The sequence below is a fragment of the Nesoenas mayeri genome (assembly GCF_963082525.1).
Source record: "Nesoenas mayeri genome assembly, chromosome: 2".
Lineage (NCBI taxonomy): Eukaryota > Metazoa > Chordata > Aves > Columbiformes > Columbidae > Nesoenas > Nesoenas mayeri.
Window position 1 is genome coordinate 78,846,088 of NC_137543.1, and position 20,457 is coordinate 78,866,544.

The 20,457-nt window shown below is 38.7% G+C and overlaps 1 protein-coding gene across 1 annotated transcript in view; it reads left to right on the top strand.

The window, feature by feature from the left end:
• The window catches only part of TRIO (trio Rho guanine nucleotide exchange factor), a 255,207-nt gene that overhangs the window by 173,177 nt on the left and 61,573 nt on the right, over positions 1-20,457 (top strand). The window contains exons 31-34 of the mRNA XM_080338767.1: positions 1,174-1,275; positions 3,408-3,550; positions 4,166-4,265; positions 12,530-12,773. Of these exons, the coding sequence (XP_080194893.1) occupies positions 1,174-1,275; positions 3,408-3,550; positions 4,166-4,265; positions 12,530-12,773 (589 nt within the window). The remainder of the gene's footprint in view (positions 1-1,173; positions 1,276-3,407; positions 3,551-4,165; positions 4,266-12,529; positions 12,774-20,457) is intronic.

Consider the following 20,457-nt stretch of genomic DNA (forward strand, 5'->3'; position numbering starts at 1 on the left):
ACTGTATAGTCCTCTACCACATTGTCCCTCAGTTGTCCCTTGTAAAATTAATAATATTAACAAGTGTACCAAAGCTTTTAAATTTACAAGGCTTTAAAAAATAAACAGTGTTAAAAATTGTACTGTCTTGCCCATTCAGACTTTATGTTGGGCAGTGTGGTAGGGTGTGTTTTCTTTGGATTGCATAATGCAATGTTAATGTTGGATTAAGTATTTTACAAGCTTTTTAATACACGTAAGAGTTGTTGGTGAATCAAGTTTAAAATGCATCTGAGGCTTTTAAGTATTTCAATGAAGAAAAGTCCATTTTACCAAAAGGAGACAACAAAGCTGAAAGGGTAGATGTGTTGGGTTGGATTTTTTTAAACAAAACACAAGCATCCAAGTGAGACAAGAAAAAAATTACCTTTACTTAGGTACTGTGTATCCAATATCTCTAGTAATGAACTGTTTATGTGCTAGTAAAGATGTGTATGAGGGGAAAAACACAGCTTCTAATAATCCAAGAATGCTCAGCAGCTGTCTTTTGGAGTGAGAGTTCTTGTAGTTTGAGCTATATTTCTTAGCTAATTTTTTTTTTTTTTTTTTTTTTTTTGGAGCAGAGCCTATATGAATTGTTTAACTGGAATTAATTCACATGATTGAGATGTTGTTCCAGTTGGAAAGTGAAAACATTTGGATGATAATTGGCTATTAAGGTCTGACATTAGAACATTTCCAAAGACTGTTAATGTAGCTGTCCCACAAAATTCTTCAGGGAAACTGCATTTCTGAATTATTTCGTCTGTTTCAGAGGGAGGGAAACCCATTGGGAAAGGCTCCTTTGGCAGGAAAGAGATCAGAGTTTTAGAAGATATCAAAAGAATTCCTAAGCATAACTTCTCCGAGATAAAATGCAAAGATCAATAAGTAGCCAGTGTTCCTTGATGGAAATCAACAAGGAGAGAAGCCAACACTTATTTTTTACCAAGCACCTTCTTTTTAGAGTTATAATACTTTAGTTGTCAAGTCAAATATTCAGATTAAAAATGCTATTGTTTATTGTTACTTCAGCCTTAAGCTTCTAGAAATCTCTTTAAATAGCAGAGCTCAATTACTTAGAATATTAGCATCCCATTGTGGCTTCTGGGAAAATAATGCTGTGTCATCCTAACAAATTTTTCTTAATTCCAGACTTCTGAACTGGGTGTCACAGAACATGTAGAAGGAGATCCCTGCAAGTTTGCTCTGTGGGTTGGAAGGACACCAACTTCAGACAACAAAATTGTTCTTAAGGTAATTTTAGCAGATGTGCTTGTACAGTCCATGCTACATCTTGACGTTGTTGTTCATACTTGTTGGGAAGGCAAGTGGTGACTTTCCGTGCTTTGAGAGGGACAGCTGCTGACAGGCAATTTTTCTTTGTGTGTGAAGAATGTGGTATATATCTAATTCATGTGGCTTGAGAGCAGAGGTATCTGTGTAGTCTACTGAAGGATTAAACAAACTTGCTTTCTGAAATCTGTGTAGGAAGAGGTTTGATCCCATGGACTTCTATAGCTTGAAGACTTTAGCCACGAGTTGACAGAGCAACTGATATTCCACAGATAAATCATGCCATCAGTGTTGCATTTCATGCTCAAGTCAGTGCTGCTTGTTGGTGATGCTGTTTTTCATGGCCCATACTTTTATGCAGAAATCAAAACACTTCAAAAGATTTTATGTCTTTCTGTGGGCTATAAGTTTTTCTGAAGATACCTTTGGATGAGAGTGCATGCAATGCGTGTAAATTTTGTGTCTGGGGAAGTTACAGGTGTCAGTAATGTTATTGTATTTGCCTAGCTAGGAGAAAGGCTAAATCCATTTTTCCTGTGACTCTGGTACATAACCTGAGACCTACTGTTTCAACTGGAGAACTCTTTTGTAATACCACAAGTAGCTAATGGATAATTTGACATATTTTGAGGACTGTGGCAGCTTTGAACCTTTTCTTTTGTATCCTAGTTGTGTCGAGTTGAAAAATAAGTTAAACTTCCCATTTACATGTTAATACACCTACTATTAAACTTGTTTATGTTTTTACTTACATTTTTGGTGATTACTCAGTAATGACACTTTAGAAGGGCCATGTTGCCACTCAAATTCATATGTTTTGCTAGTGAATTACAGGCTAAGAAGAACTCACATTAGTTTTGTGAAAGCAATCAGTGAGTGTAAGGGAATTAAATGTAACATTACTGAATAATACAATTTGTTCAGTCTTAATACTCCCATAATTTCACAGGCAGTGCCTTGCAGCCTGAAATGATCCTCCCAGGGTAGAGCCATAGAAATGGCTCTGTTTAAGGGCTCTCTACCTAAGATCACTTTAAGGTGTTCTGATTATCTTCTTTACTTAGAGCATAGAAAATTTAGATCAATTGTATGGTATATGAAGCTTTAGCGTTTCAACAATTTTGTTTATTTTTTTGCTTGTTTCTTTTTGAAGGTTGGCAACTAGCACTTCCTTAGTTCAGTAAGTAAATAAGTAGATTCCATGAAAACATAAATAAAAGATTTAACTTTCTGTTTGGCTTCTTTTCTAAATGTTTTTGTTTGTAAAAGAAAACAAATATCTTCTTCCTGACTTCATCTGTTACTGCAACTTTATTCATCCCTTTAGAATCCCTGATTATTAAATATTTATAGTATGTTGAATATTTATAATGTATTTGAAGTCAATTATTTGAGACAGCAATTAAGATAAGTAGGAAGTTTTTTTTTTAGATCTGTAGTAATGTTTATATTTAATAGCATTTCAGGTAAAGGGTTAAATTGGTTTAAATAATCAGATTACAGGTTGGGCAGCTGAGTGTCAAGTCTTTTCCAGGGTATCTCAAAAATACAGGTGATAAATTGCAGGCAGTTATTAGAAATATATTTCCTAAATTAGCTTTCTGCTTCCAGGTATGTTTCAAAAGTGAGAAGACTAATACATGAAATGTGTTGTGGAAGTCTATGTGTTGCAAAATAAGTTCATTTTTCTTTCTGTGTTAGTAGATTATTATATAAAGTTAGAATTTACTTAAAAATACAACATGAGTTTAAAATGCCAGCATTCAAGGTGTTATTACTGGAATTCTTTAAGTATGGAAGTCTACTCTGTCTCACATGAGATCCATACAGGGCTTCAGCCTTCACGTTATAAAAGAAGAATCTGAACCTAAAATTTTTTTAAATGAACAGTGTTAAGTATGTTGAGAAGTATAAAGTAGTGTTGGTGATTCAATATGAAGACTACCTTGAATTTCCTTTTCTCTGTTCAAGTTTTCAAAAGTGATTCACAAAGTCATTCTTTATGCCTTCCTCTTTATTTGCTGACTGTGTATGTGGATCTTCTCAGTTATAATAGTCCATTGTGGGGGGTTTGTTTCTTTTGCATATCAAAGGCATCCAGTATAGAGAATAAACAGGACTGGATCAAACACATCCGGGAAGTGATACAAGAAAGGACCATTCATCTGAAAGGAGCATTGAAAGAGCCGATCCATATCCCCAAAACCGCACCAACAACAAAACAGAAAGGAAGAAGGTAAGTAGTATTTAAAATAATCAGGGATCTCTTAAGTACACAACAACCCTCTTTCCTCTGTGGTGTTGAATTTCTAATGACTTTCAGTGAATTGGACAAAAGCAGGAGTCATTTTGGCCAGCTTTATCTTATAATTAATTTCCAGTTTCCTGCAGTGCTTAATTTCTTGAGATTTCTGCTCTGAACAGTCCCTGACTTGTGTACATTCAGCCATGGCAGAAGAGATTCAGAACAGCAGTATAGGATAGCTGTACATTTTTACATTTTAGATTTTTACAATTCTGCATGTGTCATTCAGGTCCTTGGTTTCTTTTTGCAAAGCGTAACATGTGTGACTGAGCGTTCTGCTTGCTAACTTTGGCTAAGGGGCTGCGCAAGTTTCTTGCCGTAGTTCTGGCTGGTTGGTTGCTGCCTTAATTCTGCACAATGCAGACCCTGTGCAAACAAATCTCTTCTCTTGAAGCCTCAAACGCAGTATTAAGTGCTGAATATTTGATTTTTTGCATCAGCTAGTTTGGCTGGTGTCACGTCTGGGTCTCTCTTCTTTAGAGTTGCAAGTAGGGAGCTAACATGCTACAAACACAGTGCTAACATTGAACACTGAATTATTTGCAGAGATGGCGAGGACCTGGACAGTCAGGGAGATGGTAGCAGCCAACCTGATACTATTTCAATTGCCTCACGAACCTCACAGAACACGCTAGACAGCGATAAGGTAAGTTTCCCAGTGTTGCTCTATTCTGACAGCAAATGATTCATCCATTAGTGTAAGTGAGCACCTGAGATTAGTCTTTAGTACCTTCAGAGGGGAGGTGTGGAAATATTCAATCTCTTTAGCTGTATGCAAGAGAGGACATAGCTTGATACCATGGGGGAGCAAGGATGATTGTTTAAATCTAAGAGGTCATGAAGGAATTGTTTGTTCCAAACTGAAACCATTTTGGTCCCCTCTCTTCTGCAGGTTGCTGAAAGCTTTGACCCAGTTTAAAAATAACGTCTTATTTTCCATAAAGGTTTATTATCCATAAAGGTTGATGCTTGTGCACAGAATTTTTTCTTGATGTTGGTCTCAGCCTTTCTGAAAGTATACCATCTGCTTTCTGTATTAGCTTGAGGTTGGTAGTTGCCACACAGTTAGTTTTGTGAAAGAAAAATACTATTCAGTGTTTATGGGTCAGAGAGTTCACTTTCTGCATGAGAGCTAATGGAAATCACCATATTAAAGAGGAGTAACCCACAACACTATCATATGATACTAGTGCTAGTGTTTCTCTTTCTCCATCTCTGCTTACAGCTTCTGGCTGGGTTATCCCATAAGGATGGGGGAACATAAATAGACACTGAAAATTCTTAGATGAAACACGTGTCTGTCACTTTGAAATCAAAAGATGATTTCTGGCAAGTGAGAAGCATTAGGACTTTGGAGGGAGATAGAGATAAATACTAGAAGTTTGTCAAACAGAAAAGTGATTTAAAACATAGAAGCTGCATAGCAAATTACCTGAAAACATGGTTAGGGATTTCTGGCCTGTTACCTCATTGAGTAAAATTGTTCTGATGAACCATTCAAACTACACAGGTAAATAACATATTACAAGTGTGCTACATGAATAGGTTCTTAATGTAGTATCTTGACCATTCCCATAATCATCTAAAAGAGAGTTAGTTTTCTGTATTTTTGCATGTCACTTAAACTCCATGGTTTTAGTTTTTCCATGTAAAGAAGAGGAGGGCAGAAGAAGGGAAGTATAAGGTGCTTGGAGTTACTCTTGTATTTGTCAAAAATAGCCTATGTATTGACCTTGTGCATTTGCACTGAAGTTGGTCTGTAATTTTGGTGGTGGTTTCTTCTAAGGATATCTGTGGGAAAGATGGTTGGTTAGAGGAAAAAATAGTCTTTTGATGACTCTTGTTTTGCTATTTTATTCTTTGCATTCTTACTTAGCTATTTAGGGATTTACAAAAACTGTTGTGTAAACTAGTAGACATGCTCTCTCTGATTTTTTCCCCTGATAGTGGGGTGAGCTGTCAAGCTGTGTTTGTACAGCCTGGCTGGGTTATGCTTTAGTTCCAGCAGAGGTGATGCATCTATTTCTGCCCTGCATAACCATTGCCCCACTTCAGCTGTTCATGGAGAATAACAGGGATTGTCTCCTGTTGCCCCTTCTGTAGTATTCTGTGCATTGTGTGAGAATCACTAAGCAAGTTGGCCAAGTAAAATGCCCTCAGGATTGTCTTCCAGTCTGACATAGGAGGAGTCTTGCCTACAACCTGTTCAACAGGAGTTAAAAGAAGTAGGAACGGAGGAGACTTTTAAATATTTTCCTGACAAATTTAGCTTTTAAAGTTAATTAGCAAGCATACTGTTATTTTGAAAGTTGTTTTGAGTTCTCATGTTAGTTTATAAAATTTTTGTTGGGATTTTCTTTGACAAAAAAAATAAAATAAAATAAAAATTGAAAACTAGGAGACTCCATGGAAGTCAACTGTTCTATCTATTGTATGTCCAAGGAAGAAATTCACTGTTTGTACACCTTTTAAAAATTAGCAGAATAGCTTTTTTAATATTTGTATTATATGTTTTGATTTGTTAAATATGTTAATAAAAGAAGATTTTTAAAATGTTTAAAAATACAAAATAAAAGTTATTAATGAACAGTAACAGGCAGAAGGCCAGTGAAATCTCTGTGATATCTTAGCACTCTTACTGAATCTGAAGTAATCTTTCACTTCGAATGTTGAAAATTCTTTAGCTGAAGTCCGTTTGACTCTTTTGTCAGCCTGAAATATGTATGAATGTCTTACAGACAGGGGGTGAAACAGTTCTAGGGATTTTAGGTGCTGTTGATGTGGTTAGCCAGATGGAGCAGTGGAACTCCTCGATGAGATTTGAAGCATGTCCCACAGAGAGCTGGGATTCTAAATTGGGAAACAGTAAAAATATGAAGTAATGCTAAATAGTGTTAATCAAGTGGTAAAAATGTTTAGCACTGTATCACTTATTGTGCTGTTGCTGAGCATTTTTCTGTTTATGTGTATCCACTATTGTGATTAAGACAAGACAACAAATAGCAAACATGTCATACTAATCAACAGCCAAGTAAAACCACTATTTTATTTTCTCCAGTTATGTGTTCAAACAGTTGATTCTTTTAAAATGAATGTTTTGGTTAGAAGTGTAAGCTGTTATCCAGGGAGAATATCAAGAAAGAAATATTTTATCTACAATTCAGTACTCTTTCTGACCTTATCAGAGATACTTTGAAAGAGCTAAAAATCTTTTGTCTTATTGGTAGGTGGTTGAGTATTGTCCAGATGAGCTGCTTTCCTTGCATCCTGTTTTCTGACATAAGTGGAAGTGCCTTAACAACAGATAATAACTTCATTATTAGCTTTTTTCTTCTCCACCTTGGCTTTTTGGGCTAGAATTCTAACTTCTGATTGTTGGCTCCACTGTTGCATTTCAGTAGTGACTGGGATGATGCAGTAGACTGTACATTTATAAAGCTGACATCTTTCACAGCTTTATGTCATCTGAAAATTATATTGGAAACCTGAGTTAGAATTCAGAATCATCTTGGCAAATGGGAGAAATTAATTGGCAAAATACCATGCAATTTAATAGGAGCATGTTGAGCTAATGTGAATAGGTGGAAATAGTTAACTAGTCATGAAAACAGCGAGAGTATTGAACAGTTTTTGAGAAGATTATCTAGAAGCTATAGAGGCTCACAGGCTGTTGTTTTCAGTGTGATGCAGTTATGAAGGTGGGGGAAGCAGCCCTGTATTGGCTTATAGAAATAGAATGCTGAGCTGCAGGACACAAAGTCCTCATTCTTTACTCAGCACTTGTAAGGCCTCTATTAGGTACCACATCCAGTTTTGAGTACAGAATTTTAGCAGATTAGTGGGCCATTGGAAGAATTCAAGGGGAAATAAAAATGATTCACGTAGATGTAGTTGATCATGCCCTAGAGGAAGAGAAAGAAGTGGACTAGGTAACTTCAGATTCCTTTCCAGCTTGTTTCTGATATCAAGGGGTGTATTTTCTTACTGCAACACATGCTTAAATACATCCATAGCACTGGCCCAGCATGAAGTACTAGAAGGTGTAATGGGGTCCAGAGGGAAATTTTTTTGAGAGGGAGATTTCTAGTCTGTTAAAGTATCTCAGTTTTCTGAATGAGTGGTCTTATTCTACCCTTCTCAGTAAATATTTCACCCTTCACCTTTCACAGCATTCCTTCTATTCACCTTCTGTAGCTGTGTAGCCAGTATTTTAGGTGTCTAACATATAAAAGAGATGACACTTGGCCCATTCGTTCCACCTTTCAACAGTTCCTAGCCTCAGATCTGATTTTAACATCATCTTTTGAACTTGATCTGATAGGTAGGAAATGAAACAGGGAGACTGAGGGAAACAACATAGGGTCTAGTAGGTCTTTTCATGCTTGTATTAAGTGAGCTGGTAGAAACATGGAATAACCCAAACTACTATTTTGGCAGCTGAGAAGATGAGGAGCTTTTGGAAGAAGAGCTGTCACAGGGTGTTATCCTAAATAGTAGGAATCATGCTAACTGCTCTGGGTGGTCAGTGGAGCAATATTTAATTCTTAACAAATTGTCGTTTGTGCCCAGCTGGTAACACTTTGTACTGCTGTTTATGTGAAATTTTATTTCATTCTCATGCTTCTTTCAACTTGTGTGCAGTACTTTGGAAAACAGAAAAAGGACTAAAGCAACAGGAGACAACCAAGTATTTAGTTCTGCCAGCTGAGACTGCAGAAGACAAAAGGCTTCCATGAGTAGAAAATATGCTAGTAAAAAACCAGACATGGCTCTGAGTATAAGCCTCTTCTCAGAGTCAGAAACCGAGTCTGGGCAGCTACCTGGTCAAAGCAAAATACTGTTTATTTGAGAGAGAACTTTTGTGCATCTCCCATTTCTTTCCTCCCACAGTGCACTTGTTTCCATTTTAAAATGGGATTAAAGATTTTCATGCTTGAAATAACCGAGAAATCTTATTAGCTGCTCTCTTTCCTTTTGTTTCTCAATGTAAAATTACCATGGGGCAGTAAATTTAATTTGCAGTCCTGAGAGGAGGTTCTGTGGCCTGATGTAAAGGCCATTGTATGTGGCAAGACTCTGGTCAGTGGTGATCTGCCCAGGTACTGGTGGCAGATGAACTCTTGGTGTGGTGTCTGACTCGAGCAAACCTACGTTCAAAGTGTATTCAGCCAGTAAGCTTGTGTTACGGCTTTGTTTTTTTTTCTCTCTACAAGCAGCAGTGATTAAAGGGCCCCAGAGACATGAACATAGATGGTTAACATTAATTTCAGCAACAGCAAGACACTCTGTCCCATGATAAGCTGTTTAATTAAACCTTGCGCCTTTTTTAATCTGTGGTTCTATTTCTGTCTGGCTTTTGTTTCTCATCGTGTCTCTGTCTCTCCAGTTTCCATATTTCAGACATAGCCTCATTTATTTTTATCATGCATGATTAACTCAGTTTACATAAAGGGTTTCTTGAGAAGGATGGATAAAGCATATAAAGCCCTTGTTCAGCCTAAATTTGGATTTAGATGGTTTGTAACTCTCTGCTCTTCAGTGCAAGTCAGTCTCCTGGTTCTGCTGTGCCTCTTGCTCTTCCCTCCAGCCAGCCCGGAGAGCCTTGCCAAAGCTGTCCAACAACAGCTGTTGAGCAATGCGCTTAGTCACAGACACTCCTTGCTGTCCAACTGCATTTAATCAGTGCGAAAGATGAAACTGCTTTCAGAAAATATGTAATGGAGAGAAAACGAGCAATGAAACTAAGAGGAAAGCAGCATTTCATAACCATAATTGTTGTGGGGAGAAAGAAAGGTTGTTATCCCAAAAGAGGGGAAAATTGGTCAATGCTTTTTTGGTCAGTTCTCCGTGATGACGTAAATGGGCGCTGGGTAGAGGACATCACTGGTTTTCACAGAATCACAGAATGTTAGGGACTGGAGGGAACCTCAAAAGATCATCTAGTCCAATCCCCCTGCCGGAGCAGGAACACCTAGATGAGGTTACACAGGAATGTGTCCAGGTGGGTTTTGAATGTCTCCAGAGTAGGAGACTCCACAACCCCCATGGGCAGCCTGTTCCAGTGTTCTGTCACCCTCACTGAGAAGTAGTTTCTTGTCATATTTAAGTGGAACCTTCTGTGTTCCAGTTTGTACCCAATGCCCCTTGTCCTATCATTGTTTGTCACCGAGAAGAGCCTGGCTCCATCCTCCTGACACTCACCCTTTACATATTTATAAACAGGAGTGAGGTCACCCCTCAGTCTTCTCTTCTCCAAGCTAAAGAGACCCAGATCCCTCAGTCTTTCCTCATAAGAGAGATGCTCCACCCCCTTAATCACCTTTGTTGCCCTGCATTGGACTCTCTCCAGCAGTTCCCTGTCCTTCTTGAACTGAGGGGCCCAGAACTGGACACAATATTCCAGATGTGGTCTCATCAGGGCAGAGTAGAGGGGCAGGAGGACCTCTCTCAATCTAAATTAGTGGAGAAGTCCTGCACTAAGTTGCACCTAACACCATTAGTGCATGTTTGAGGATGGTGTAGAAGTTACAATTGTGTGTGGGAAGTGCCTAACACACTGCACTGAAGTGTGAATGAATATTGAATTTCAGTGGAATACTAATCAGCTAGGTTATCTGATTCCCACACAGTCTGAAAGACTGGAATTTTTTTGTGCTTTAATAGTTTCTGACATAGCCACTGACAGCCTTTGTTTGCTTTTTCCTTTAGCTTAATACTATATGAAATACTTAGTCAATACAAAATCTGAGAATTTTTTTTTTTAATTAGGGGAAGGAAAGAAATAACATCTCTGTTGAAGCCAAAAAGATTTAGCCATCACACCAGTCACAAAGTATTAATATATTTTAATCTCTATTTGCAGGAAGTGAGGGGTCAGGAAAGCAAGCAGAGCACCAAAGCTATGCTCCTGTAGGTATTTAGAAAAAAATACAAAGACTAGATGCAGTTTCTGGAGAGTGTCAACTTTTTACTGCTTTGGTGCTTGCACTGATTGGGATATGGACTCTCCTGAGAAAAATTTGGTCTGTATTGGACACCTTATGAAGTCATACTTCATCAGCTTTTTTGTTAGTTCCCATCAGGCATACAGATGGTTTCAATTGTTTTTGAGTTTGTCTGAAGAAGGCTGTAACATAAATCAATACCAGAAAACAAGGGAAAGCTCTTTACTTTTTCCCCTTTGGCACAGTTTTGCATGGACTAAAAACTAATATACTATGGAGAATGTAAGAGAACAGGAAACTTTTTAATGAGGGAGGAGGTGGCACGTTTTGAAGCGGTACACCCCCCTCTGTAATTTGAGTATTGGGACTGTCTGGAGAGATGTAGTAGAAGCAATGTGATTAATTTTTAGCTTGGATCTAAATGTTTGCAACCTGATTTATCTTCCTTAAACACTAGATGTATGAGGGTTTCCTGCCCTTCTTGGCTCCTGCAGTCCCCCAAGAAAACTTTTTCTTATCTGTGTGCACACACATGCAGGGGTAACCAGTGAGATTAGCAGGCAGATGCCATGGGAAAGCTCTGGAGTTACTGCAGACCATCTGCTTGGAGTTATGTCCTGTCATTTGTTGCAGGCTTGAGGAAGAGGAGGTTAGAATTAGCCTTTGAGTTTTACTGGGGTTTTGCTGGTTTTGTCATTTGCTCTAAAATTCTTGCTTGATAACAAATAGCATTACCCTAGAAAAGTTTCTGTCTGGTGCTTCAGTTCCAGGCTTGTAATGAAAACTAATAAATAAGTAACAATGCAGTCTCTTATCTCCTTTTCCTAAAGCTCATGGGATATTGCTGGCAGCCACAGAGCCTCAATTTAATAGTCAAAAATAATGAGGCAGGAACCGTGCAGTATGTTGGTGTAGTACATGCTTTTGTATTTGCTGCAGATGGAACTCTCACAGGTTATTTGTCCTCCTTTGTCAGCACAGAGCATTGCAGGATTGCCTTGCTGGGCTGAAGGGGTTTATTGACATGGTCCAATATTACTGAATTCACAGGAGTTTAATATCACCTGAGATCTGATACAAGCATTGCTCTGAAGCAGTCTAACTATAGAATTATTCACATACAAAAAGCTGAAGTTGCCTGGAATGCCATTGCCACATGGAAGGAGAAGGAATTCCTGGGCTGTTTGCTGAAGTTGGATGGGTGCTCTGGCACTGAGCAATCTTGGGAACTTTGCAAAGTTCTGATGATAATTTTCATTTCACATCAAAGTAGATGAAACAATCAAAGAGAGGAAACTGAAGCTTAGGCAAAGTAATTCTAATGAAGTGTTTCAAAGAGGGGGAGGAAAACCATCAGCTTTCATGCTTTTAATTCAAGTGTGTGTGTTTTTATTTGGAGAATCGGCAAAAATGTGAAAGTTATAAGCCCTTGTGGATAGTCTGGCAAATAGTTAAGCATTTGGGAATCTTATGTGAAGAACTTTATGCTGATTTTTATAATTATGTATGGTGTGTCCTGGATGAGAAGGCAGTAAGCTTATTCAGAAAAGGTCCCTTTTTCTGCCTTGAATTTGCAAAATAACATAGCTCATGAGTGAATGTATCTAGTAAAACCTGGCTTTTTGTTGCCAGTTAGCACCCATAAAATATACTCTGAAGTGACTGCTACTTCAGCTTTCAGGGTAAGGAGCAGTCTAGCAAGAAAAACCGCTTAAATCCTCCACCCAGCGCTGTCACAACCAGTGTGCTTTGAACATCGGCAGAGACAAGCAGAGTTAGAAATCTGCTCTAAAACGCCAGAACTGCCTGATTTTGAAATGATCTCTTCTTGACGTGGAAAGTCCCAGAAGCTTGCTATCTCATCCAAAATACGAATCGTGCCAGGAATCCTAAATAGGTAACAGTGCGTGACGGATGGTTTGATAACGAGCATTCATCTGGCTTCTTCTTGTTTTTCCCCTCACAGTTGTCTGGTGGGTGCGAGCTGACGGTGGTAATCCACGACTTCACCGCCTGCAACAGTAATGAGCTGACAATCCGCCGCGGGCAGACAGTGGAGGTCCTGGAGAGGCCCCATGACAAACCTGACTGGTGTCTGGTCCGAACCACAGACCGGTCCCCAGCTGCAGAAGGCCTGGTCCCCTGCGGGTCCCTCTGCATCGCTCACTCTCGCAGCAGCATGGAGATGGAGGGGATTTTTAACCACAAAGGTAAGAAATGATGGAAACAAAGTCTCGTCGTCAGCAGCGCGAGATTTGGCTAGTGGGGAGTACTGTGCAATCGGGCACTTCGGTGTTCTGGCACTCGTTTAGTTTCTAGTTTTTAATTAGATAAAACGCAATGCTTTTAGCAACCTGTGGCCACACTGTTTATTCCAAAAGAAGCAGTCAGCAATTCTGTGTTCAGTGAAAATCTGGCTGAAGACAGGAAAGAGGTTTACACAAATTGTGTTGGTAAACAGTTCTATATTGTGTAAGATCAAGCTGTGATGACAGGGAAATCTTTACCTGTTGTGAGCTGGAAGGTGGAGGTGAGGAGAAAACCTCCAATATATAGCATCAATGGCTTCTGAGAAATCCTGCATTAAGAAGTCATGGCAACGTCAGGCTCAGCATTGGAAAAGGTAAACATACACATCCATATGCCCTGGCACACAGGAATTGGCCATTTGGCCTTCCGTATTTTACTTAACTGAGAGTTTAACTAGTGTAGCAATGGTAGATTCATCCTTTTTTCCAGAGAAGCACTAGAATCTTACTTTGTTCATTCACATGCATGACAGAATGTGCCCCTGAAGGATGCAACAAAAATCTGATAATTTCTGGAAAGTTTTTAAACTTTTATTGTGCTCAGTAAAATTCCCAGGCTCACAGCATAGTTATTAGAGAAAATGCTCGCTTGCTTCATTTGCAACTATTTGAATTTGCAACCTGTGAGCAGAAAGCAATGTGAATTAATAAAAGAAAAAAAAAAAAGAAAAAAAGTTCATTAGAAGATTTTTCATCACATGCTGGGGGAAAAGATGCATTTCAAAAAGTTCGTTATTGCAAGTAACAGGCTAAGCAGGAAAGTGTTGTTGGGGAAGACTTGTTTTCCAAAACACAAAATTCTCGTTTGGGAAAGTTTTTCATAAATATGACCACAAATTCTTCAATTTTTCAGTCTATCTCAGCTAGCACATTCCCAGTATTTTCAGGCACTGTATAAATATGCTTGGCTAAAAGTGGGGAGAGTTTGTGTTTCTTACATTAAGAGCAGGCACAGCAGGAACTTCCTGAATGCAGGGTGATGAGGGTGGGGGAGTGTCTGAGGAATCGAGCCTTATAGTTTTAATACTTTTTTTGTTATTTTGTGACCTATAACCGTTTGGGTAGAGCAAGTTCGAAGTTGTTTTGATGACAGAATTGGAAAATATTGTTAGGTATTACTGAAACATTTCTTACTTTGACTAGGGGGTGAAATAATGGAAATGTTGTACAGGATATTTTGGGGTTTTTTACCAATGCTCACAGAACTGATAAATTCAATTTCTTTTCAGGCTAGGGAGACTTTACCTTTGAATGCATAGAATTTTTTTAGGAGGGGCAGACTATACTGGACAACATATGCTATATGAAGAACACTGAGCCTGTCAGAGTCCCAAGGGAAAGACAGAGCTGTTTTTGTCTTTGAGAGGTTGCTTTTATTCATCAAACCAGTCGACATAAACTGTATTGCTTTTTTTTTCCTGTAATGTTTGTTTGGGGTAAATGGAGCAGAGCATTATAAACTTAATTTCTGTTTGACCTGTTGCTTTGAAATAAAGAGGATTAATTAATTATATTAATCATGGAGACTGAAGAGGAAAAGGCCATTGCTAGAACAAGCATGATTTGCAGGGTTGAATGCAACCTCAGAAATGACTTCTGTCCCTGCCTCTGGCACAGACTTCCTGTGGGATGTTATGGCAAGCCATCCAAACCCCAGCTGATAAGAAGCAGCTGCCAATTGTTTATTCCCACATTACTGAGTGTCAGGCTTTAGGAGCTGGATGTTTGATTTGTAAAGTTTCCCGTGCATATGATTGTCCCTGAAGTCAGTGTGAACTGTCTTGAACATGCAAACTAATATATAATGCTAAGTAATCTGGGGAGGGGAAAAAAAAAAAAAGAACCATAAAACTGAACAACTTTGGACTGAGTACTTGAAAACACTGGATACATTTGACTTCAGTCTCTACCTCAACTTTCTGTTGCTTGAAAGAGGTTGATAGCATTCATTACACAGAGGGTTACAAGAATTAAGCAACATTAGTGGAATGCTTTGATTTTATTTTTCCCCCATAGTGAAAAGTACCTCAGTCAATCCCACAAAACAGTTATTCCTTCTCTAGTGCTGCATTTGATGGGAGATCTTTAAGTAAGGCATTGGGGAACATGCTAATCAGAAGAATGGTAAAACAGTTAGGTGATCTTCTCAGAATTATTCATTGTGGTCATTGATTGAGGTATGAATTTCTAAAAATAAATAAATATAATTTAAGTCCATGTACTTGGGTGGGCAACTCTTAAATATTGTATTTCCTAGATTTCTAGTGCTCGATTCTGCAACTTCAGTCTTTTAAATATGGATTTATTTTTTTTTTTTACCATAATTCACTAAAACTTTCAGAGTTTTTGAATGATTCAACAAATTAGGATATTGCCCTCTGGAGTTTTTAAGTCTGAAAATATGTGAAATATGTCAGGCTCACAGCGTGAGCATCAGGTCCGAGTAATTCTGTACAGTTCATGGGCTAAGCCACATGCAGTAGGACATGAGTGTGGAGTTTGTGCATGCTGGGCATCGCAAGCTGTTGTGAGAGGCTCAGGGCAAGAGAGGTTTTATGTAATTCTGAAGGAAAAGGAGGTGATCACCCTCAGAAGTGGTGGTGGTAGCTGCTTGGATGTTGAGTGCCTAACCTGTACGAATGGCATGTTGAAGTGAAGAGTTTTGCACTCCTTTCAGTATCTGTGGGCTCTACAGTTTTGATCTTTTCAACAGTGTTTATCAATATCGTTTGCCAACTAAACACGTTGCAAAGCTGCAGCATATCAGAGGTGCAGTGAGCTTCACAGTTTTGAAATTGCAAACCTCTTCAAATTTACAGCTGATTCTTAAGTTGTTTAAAAGCACGTTTCATCACTGAGTACAGAAATGTTGGGTAGTGTTTAATGCCTTGAATAATCTGAAATTATTATCCAAAGTAGAGTAAAATGGAAGATTACTAAAGCAAAAAGTATGTTCAGTGAAGACTAGCTCTGACAGCTGATCTCTGTCATTCCTTGTTGGTCTACATATTATCTGTCAGCCATGAAAGGTAACGTTGGTTTGAACTCACGTCAGAAGAAAATGACTCTCATCACTTGCCTACATGTCTGGGTGTTACTTGTCCTTTGAGACCATGTATTACTTGAAATATTTAATCAATATCAATGCATTTGCTGTATCTTCAATCTTAAAATTTTGTATTATAGTAGTTAAGATAACAAACATTTTGTATGGGGAAGGCATTACATAGAAAAAAAAAGACATTTACTACATGGATAGTCATTTAGGGGGAGAGTTGATTGCAGGTTCCAAACCTCTTGCTTGCTCTGCTGGATATCAAACCTATTTTTGTAAGTTATTTGGGTTATTTAATCACTTTGTGCAGTTTAAAGATGAGTACATTTTTAAATGTCTAAATCCCTTTTATAATGGGGAAGACGACAAACAAGTGGGTAGTGAAGAGGTTGAATAACAGTTGGTACACTCTACAAAAAATAAATTACTAGCTTTGAAAGAACATGTTTTTCACAAGTAATACATAAGGCAGCAATTTTTTTTGCAATGATTCCCCACATGTTATTGGGTGTGGGAAGAAAAAGAATGTTCCTGGTTTTTTTATTTGGTGCTTCTCTGTTTTTTTAACAAGGGTTTATTTTCATTCTGTGATACATCCTTTTTATATGTGCAGTTCTTCTTCCTTTGCTTTCAGGGCATTTACACAGTCACAGAGCTTTGGGTAAAGGGCAGGGGACAGGATTCAGTGCAACAAAATTGAACTTGTAAGCTCAGAAATATTGGCAGGTATTTAAAATTGTTTATGAATATCTTTCCTGTTAAATCACAACTGCACTGTCTCTTCCAATTTCATGAGTACTTCTGAAGAATCTGTGATAGTCCATTATATTTCTTCTGTAGATGCTGCTGTTGAGAGAGTTACAAAGGCTGCAAGAAGCCTTGCTCATGAAGCTTACATTTACATGCCTTCTTTAAAGCTCTGTGTGTTTTTGGAACCATGTCTAACTGGTAGTTCGTATTACTGGCTATTTAGTTCAAAACTTGGCTACAGAGATCTTTTGTTTACCTGGAGGTACAATGTGTTCATGTTTCATACGTCCTTACAATCCAGGAGTCTGTATAGGTTTGGTCAGATCTGGAAGGTGTTGTCTTTGTAACATTGGGACATATCACACACTGCAATACCAAATACTGGCTTTTCTCAGGATACTGTCCTGACTGGTGCCATAAACAGAAAAACGTTATTTCAGAAGTCTCTCTCTTTTTTGAAATGTGGTCTCTCCCAATGAACTACCATAATAAGGAGGCTTGAATGGCTGACACTGTCTGAGAGAGGCTGACAAATTTGTTTAAAGACCTGTGTAGTAAGCCCTTTTCTGCACTCACAAGATGGAAAAGAGTGGTGTTGGGCAGGTGTCAGAGCTCTTGAATTGGTGTGGGGACCTCATATTCAGGAATTAAGAAAAAAATAATTGCACGGGCGATCTAGAGATATTTCCCCAGCAAAGAGGTAGTTGAGGCCACGGAGTGCGGTAAAACAAGTCGTGATTTTTTTACATTAAGTAAGCTTGCTCTTGCACAAGTGGAGAACTTATATTCAGAATATTAATATTAGATGAAAGGGGAAGGGAAGAAAGGTAAAACGTCTCATGTATGACTGAGAGCTTTGAAAGTTATGATTGAGAAGTGGAGTGTTTCCATATTGAGTCCAAATACTGTTATGTAGGAAGAGGAAGCTCTGGATAGCAGCAGCAGCAGAATTTGATTGAGTGAAATGGGAATCCAGTTTGAAAAAATGAAGATGAGCTTCCTGTTTGTAGTGGGAGAAAAGAAGGGTGACTTGGGCAGCGATTTTTTGCTTACAAGCAGAGAGAGGCTGTAGAAGGGGAGGATTTGCTGTTCTGAGACTGCGAGGAAGGGAAGCATGGGCCATGTGTAAGTAAAAAGGATCTCCACCCGTGGCTCTGAGCCAAAGTGCTGCCTGTGGGACTGTCTGACATAGTTTGCAGCTGCAGGAAATGAATTACAGCCCAGGTCAGCAGGGAAAGTCACTCCCGACAATGAGCGGGTCCAGTTCTTGCTTTGCCTTGTCGCCTTGGGACCATGTGGCAAACGGGGCGGGGGGGTTGGACTGTAGTTTCCAGGACACCATCCACAGAGGGATCTGCTGCAGAAATATCAAGGAATATGTTGTAGTTGTGTAAGGCAGTAAACGTTAATCTAAAAATTCTGTTTATTGATGAATCAATTACTTCCTCATAAAATTTCCAAATAACAGGCTGCCCATCCAGATAACCAGCTGATAGAAAGCCTTATGAGGACCTCCCGGGAGGCAAAGCCAGGCAGTCAGTTGGATTTCACACTGCTCTTGTCTAAATTAGCAAAAGATTGTGAAAGCCATGCTGGAGTGTCGGTTCAATTTATTTATCAGGCAGACTTGAGCTTGAACAGAGGTTCAACTTCACAATTATCAGTTGTTTTGAAAGCCTAATAAATCATAAATTTCCATGTAATCACAAATATTTTGCGAAAAACATTACTAGCCTAATAGCAGCAAAATAATTTGAATTCAAGTTTTGTGTGTGTGGTTTTTCAAAGATGTTCTTATGCTTTAGTCCAGGTAAATAAAATAGCTTCAGTATAAGTAAAACAAGAATTCTCTATCCTGACTTTCCCACTGTGTGGTTTTAGTTGTGTTTGCAGTTAAAAACGTGGTTTGAGCATAAGTAAACTTAAATAAAATGTCAGCAATTGACTGTGGTCCATTAGATCATAATCTTTGCCTCGGGCTTTATAGCCAAACTCTATCAGATGGTCAGAGTTAATAGCCAAATTCTAATTCAGCCTTGAATAAACAGTAAAGTCTGTATGAATTGCTTCCTTGCCGTTGTGCAGTCCTAAACTAGATAAGGAGATTCAGTGAATCTCACAATTTGAATTTCTAGAAGAGTTCTCTCTAAATCAAGTTTATATGTCCTCTGAAACATCTTCACATTGATTTCAATGTAAACCTGCCTTTAACTCCTGCACTATTCTTTTATCATAACCCAGCCCAGGAAGACCTGTCATGTATATCTGTGTTTCCCATGCTGTCTCTGTGGGCATAAGTATGTGGCTAATCTGGCTCTGGAATTTTTGAGCATAGCTAACAAAAGCTTTTTGCCATGCTTGGGAGCTCAGTATTACAGCTGAGAAAAAGAATAAATTTTATAACGCTGGCTTGAATGTACTTTTGGTCCAAGGCAGCTGCCAAATATATCTCTCTCATATATTGTAGTTGGAAAGGAAATCAGTGTGTAAAAAGTATCTGCTTCAGAACAGATGTATTTGCACAGCTGATCTTTGGGGGGTAAAAGGTGGATATAAACCAGCAATTCTGATGGCTTTAGATTTCCCCAGAGAGCCGTTATTTTGCTTGCAATTAGCCTTTCTCTGACAGCAGTTTCTTTTTCTTACCAAGGTATTGAGACAGAACAGAGTGGAAACTAAAATCATATCCTGCATATGTTGTTCATATGTTGCAATTGAAGAAAAACATCCTGGAGTGGTATTTGTTTTCCTTAACTGTCCCTCTTCGGTTGCTACAAACTGATGAAAAGGTTGCTTCAGTGTTGAGAATTACTTCGTGAGGTTGTCTTTGTTACCCATATTTGGCTTTGGCTTAAGTAAATCTTCAGAGCTAGTGCTTTGAAGAGCACCTGGGAGCAACCCAAAGGAATTTCTCTTCTATTTCAATCAGGGAGTAGCCTGGCAGGGTGGTGAGGGACAGGGAGAGTGGGGCTGGGGACACATATTTGGGCAGGAGAGTGCTCCTGGACACATGGAGTTGTCATAGCTGTGTGCTAACTGCCTTGTTTGTGGCAGCCGACAAGGAGCTGTTGGTGTATATTTTTCTGCAGCTGGGGTGGCTGTTCACTTCCAAGGACCATCTGGGTAATTTCACCTGATACGTTTTCCTTGTGTCACGGAACTGTATAATATTGAGAGTGTCCATAAGGTCTCCTGTTCTTTTTCCAATTCTCTAATTTTCTGGCACTTCTCCTGCTGTGGTTCATATTCTTAAATTTGGTATTTGGAGGAGTATGTATGTGTTTTGTGTTTAGTGGAGAGGAGAAAATTGTTGAGGAGCAGGCTAGAGTTGATGCTCTTGTACCCGTTTCAGGACATCATCATATTAAATCACATAATCTGTTGTCATCACTGCATGCAGGTGGAAGTAGCAGGATTTAGTATTCTACTACCTTCCTCCAGTTCTGTTTTTATGAGGAGGCTGCTGAAAGTCCATGTACCATTGGCTTAATTTCACTTCTCCTGCAATTACATAGTAAAATATTAGTCTCTGTTGTGCGTGCTAAACCAGACGTGTTGCATCACTTTTAAGGCAACTCTACCAGAAGCTTTTTACCAGATGCCGTTGCCATCTCATAAGTTGTTGGCATTGGTTTCAAATCACTGCTTCATTATGCAACATTTTGCTACAATTTTAAGTGCACATTCATTGATATAGGTATAGTTCAAATTTGGGACATACTTGTGTTTTCTCCTGACTTTGAGTAAAAATAGCAAGATGTTTTTCTCTATCTGTGACAA